The sequence below is a fragment of the Emiliania huxleyi genome, assembly GCF_000372725.1.
Source record: "Emiliania huxleyi CCMP1516 unplaced genomic scaffold EMIHUscaffold_293, whole genome shotgun sequence".
NCBI lineage: Eukaryota > Haptophyta > Isochrysidales > Noelaerhabdaceae > Emiliania > Emiliania huxleyi.
Genome location: NW_005199828.1, coordinates 1 through 3982, shown reverse-complemented (window position 1 = coordinate 3982; position 3982 = coordinate 1). Strand labels below are relative to the sequence as shown.

Genomic DNA, 3982 nt, shown 5'->3' with positions numbered 1-3982 from the left:
CGCTCTGGGCGCGCTCCTGTGCGCTGTGGCCTTCGAGGGAGGGGGCTTCCTTCGCCGCTGCCCGCCAGGCCGGCCAAGCCGTGCCGCACTGAGCCGCCCGCTGCTGCCCGCAGGTGGATGGCTTTCGGGCCTTCCGCGCGCGGCCGGTTGAGAGAGCTGCGAGGGCAGTCCTACCGGCTGGGGCCACCCGTCTGGCGGACGATCTATCACCCTTCGTGCCCGCTCGGCCGCCGGCGTCCGAGCTGTGCGGGTACCTGTTTGCGGTCAGCGGTTGCGTCTTTGTCGTGCAGCTGGCCGAGTTCTCCCTCGTGCGCCTCACCTCGGCGCTCACGGTGGCCATCTTTGCCTCGGCCAGAGAGCTGCTCACCATCGTCGGCGCAGTGCTCGTCCTCCACGACGAGCTCACGCTGCTCAACATGCTGGGCGTGCTCCTCGCCACCGCAGGCACCGGCGTCTACCACGCCACCAAGGGCCACAGCAAGGCCGCCCCAGACCGGCCCGCCGAAGATGACGCAGCAGGCGCAGCGCCGCCCAGCCGAGCCGCCGTGGAGGTGTGACCGTGGGCGGCTTCTTTTGTAATGACTTTTTTGGCACGAAAAGCGCAAAGAATATCCCGGCGCGCAGACTAGATATGTGTCCGTGCCTTGCGCGTTGCGGCCGGCGAGATTGCTTTTGCTATTATATACACATTGGCCCTGCGCGACCGCGCGCACCCCCCTCCCCCCTGGTCAGCCCCGTCGAGCGACGTGTGCCATGCAGACGCCTCAGCCGGACATACCTGTGCACACACCGTCCGAGCACTCCCCATCGTTGCACTGCACGTCGTGGGAGCAGAGCTGGGCGCCTCCCAGGCCCCCGCACCAGTAGTAGTCGTCGACACCAAAGCCGGCCGATGCGACGACATCGCAGCACATTGGTCCCACGGTGTAGTATGTGTCGCCAGCCCAACCTTGGATCTGGTACCCACAGCCTAGCGGGAGAAGCGTGGCAGGGGCTCCTCGCGATACGCGCCCAGTAGGCTGCCGGGGCCGAGTGTGTCTCTCGTGACCTTGGGTTATTGTGACCTAACTCTGTCCTCTGCTTCTGCTTCTAGCCGCACCAGGAACAGCACCTTGAACGCTTGAGCCTTCATAGTTGTACTCGCCGTCCCAGTTGCACGTGCCTTGCTTTTGGTTATAGTGAACATCATCCGCAGTGCAGCCAGCGGAGCTTGCGCCGCCGAGAAGCGCATTCCCGGCAGGGGTACTTGCAAAGAGCGTGGACCGGTCAGGGCCAGCACCATCAAGTGTTGCGTGGTCTTGGGGCATCGTCAGCGCAGCTCCGGGCGAGGCGGCAGTTGTGATGACGACAAAGAGCATATATGCGTCGGGCTCGGCACAGCGGTGTGGTCGAGCGTGGTTGGGTTGGTGAGACGGGGCGAACGTTCACAAAGCGCCCGTCGAGTGGGAAGTTTCGAAAGAAGAATTTAACACCGGGAATCACTCATCTCCCACCAGACAGGCTCATTATAAGCCCTGTGTGGTGGCGGCGTGCCGTCCTCCCTTTTTTGCGTGTTTTTTTCTGAAGAGACGCCGTAAAAAGGTGATTTGCTCGTCAATGGATGCAGGATGGGAGCCGGGACGAGCAGTCAGCTGCGCTAACCGCCGCCGACCACAAGGGCATCCCGCTGCTGGCGGCCCTCGACGCTCGTCGCCGTCCTCCGCTCGGGCGCCATCAAGCTGCTCCGCGCCGAGTTCCTTGCGCGCCGACGGCTCCGAAGCGATGCTGCCCAAGCTCCTCCGCCGGCAAGAGCTGGAGCGGATGGAGAAGGAGCGGGGCATCCGCATCTTCCTCACGGAAGGCCCCCGCACGGGGGGTCCCGGCCGACGTCATGCGCGTCCGGACGCGGCCCTCCGTACACGGAAACAGGATACTGAAGGCATTCCCGAACTCAAAACAGGATACTGAGGGCAGATATGAGCTCAGCTCAGTGAGATCTAGCTGCACATACCCTTAGTATCCAGAATAGTCCAGTCTGAAAAAAGTCGGTCCGACCGCGCGGATCTGGCTCTCTGCAGAGCCCCCGCGGGCACGCCTGGTCCGCGGCGGCGAGGAGGGAGCGAGCGCCGAGAGCAGCGTCAATCCTGTGTGCGAGGGGGAGGGGAAGACACTTATGCTAGTAGGTCAGGGAGGTGTAGATGGTCGGGCTCAACCACCTGCACTCGGATGAGCCGCAGCCTAATCTCCGCCGTCGCTGCAGCAGGCAGCAGCTTGCCAAAGGAGCCGCCGGTCGTCGACTTGCCGTTGACCTCGGCGATGAAGTCGCCCACGCAAAGCCCGGCGGTGTCGCCAGCGCCACCCTCGACCACGTTGGTGATTTGGTGGTTGTTGGGGTCGACAGAGATTCCAAGCGTCCCGCCCTTGCGTGTGAGCGTCAGGGCGCGCTTCTTCGCGCCAGAGGAGCCGCCAGCCTCGTCGTCGGCGGTACTCCGCTTGCGGTGGGGAGCAGAGTCCGCGGCCGGCGTGATCAGTTTAAGCGCCTCGTCAAACTTCCAGCCGGCCTGTTGATCGCGCGGCACGTAGACTCCTTCGTCGGTGGGGAGGTTGAGGTCGAGGAGGCCGAGCACCGACTCCATGTGGTACGGGGCGGAATCGTCGACGTTGTACTTGAAGGTGTAGTCGCCGTCCGCGCCCGACTTGGCGTAGAAGTTGCAGTGGATCTTATAGTTGGCTGCCTTAGCCTCGTCGAACGGCACGGGGAGATAGGTCCGCACGTAGCTCCCCCTCTTGCCGCCCGACTTGCAGAGCATTCTGCTGCACGCGGCCGCACCACCAGTCGAACCTACCCGCGCTGTCGTACGTGGCGATCACAACGTTCGTGCTGATCTCGAGCATTGGTGTTGCAATTGTGAGCGGCGACTCCGTCGGCGGGTCGGCGGCGGGCGCGGCGGACGCGGCGGTGTCAGAAGCGGCGGGGCCGGTGCCGGTGCCGGTGGCAGCGGCGCCGGGCGCAAGGCCGGCGGGGCCGGTGGCAGCGACGCCGGACGCAAGGCCAGCTGCGGCGGGCGCAGGGGGGAGGGCGGCAGAGGCGCGGTCGCGGTCGAGATCGAGCTTGGCCTGCTTGGCAGCGGCCGTGATCTTCTCTAGGCGCGACGTCGGTACGGCAAATTGGAGGACCTCGTGCCTCTCGGCTTCTCCTATGCGTGATGCCAGCAGAAAGGACGCTGATTCATGCTCAAATGAGGCACTGCGTGTCTCCTCGCAGCTGCAGCTGGCATCCGCCGTGGACTAATAAAACTGCGATCTCAGTGCCCCAGCACGCAAAATTTTCTCTGCGGGACTACCGCCCCGCACCCCGCCCGGGATGAATTCACACCTCTCAACAGCTGTTCACACCTGGAAAACTCATCGGATTTGGGCCACTTGCCTGGGCGACCCCGGACCCTTGGCGGACGCGCATGACGTCGGCCGGGACCCCCCGTGCGGGGGCCTTCTCCTCACGCCGGGAGGAGGCTGTTTCTGCGCTGCGCTCGCTCAGCCGCGAAGTCGCCGGGCTGACTTACGCGTTACGGCTGGGCCTCGCCGCGTGCGCGCGAGGGAAAAGAATTTTTCGGTGTGTAAGAATTGCATTCCCTTGGGTTGTCCGTTTTCTTTCTTTCTTTCTTTTTACTGGGCACGGGGCTGCCCGCACTAACACAGCTCACAGGTAGAGCCGTACACCGAAAAGAAGAATTACATTTCGGCAACATCAAGCAAAACAACTTTAAAATCCAAATGAAGGATCTCAAGCAGTCGTCTGTTTCAATAACCCCACGCGGCGCGCCCCTCCTCGTATGCTTTGGCAACCTCGCCTTGTGTCGTGCTCGTTGTTGCGTGCACGCACCAGCCACCCCCATGCTTCCAGGTGACGACACATGCAGATGGGATCTCAATCGGAGAGGGAACTTCCTGGTCGTTCCAGCAGGTGCCGAAAAGGCAAAGCGCTCCTGGGTCGTAGGGGTGT

The 3982-nt window shown here is 63.5% G+C and overlaps 2 protein-coding genes across 2 annotated transcripts in view; one reads left to right on the top strand and one right to left on the bottom strand.

Annotated features, from left to right (window-relative positions):
- Nucleotides 1–557, top strand: part of EMIHUDRAFT_239659 (hypothetical protein) — a gene marked incomplete at both ends in the record, with an annotated part of 2480 nt that extends 1923 nt beyond the window's left edge. The window contains one exon of the mRNA XM_005775772.1: nt 114–557. Coding sequence (XP_005775829.1) covers nt 114–557 — 444 coding nt within the window. The remainder of the gene's footprint in view (nt 1–113) is intronic.
- A 1435-nt stretch (nt 558–1992) lies between these two features.
- Nucleotides 1993–2789, bottom strand: EMIHUDRAFT_239656 (hypothetical protein; the record flags this gene model as incomplete). The annotated part of the gene is made up of 2 exons (XM_005775771.1): nt 1993–2049; nt 2202–2789. The coding sequence occupies 2 exons, from the start codon at nt 2787–2789 to the stop codon at nt 1993–1995; spliced, it is 645 nt and encodes a 214-aa protein (XP_005775828.1).
- Nucleotides 2790–3982: the final 1193 nt, after the last annotated feature.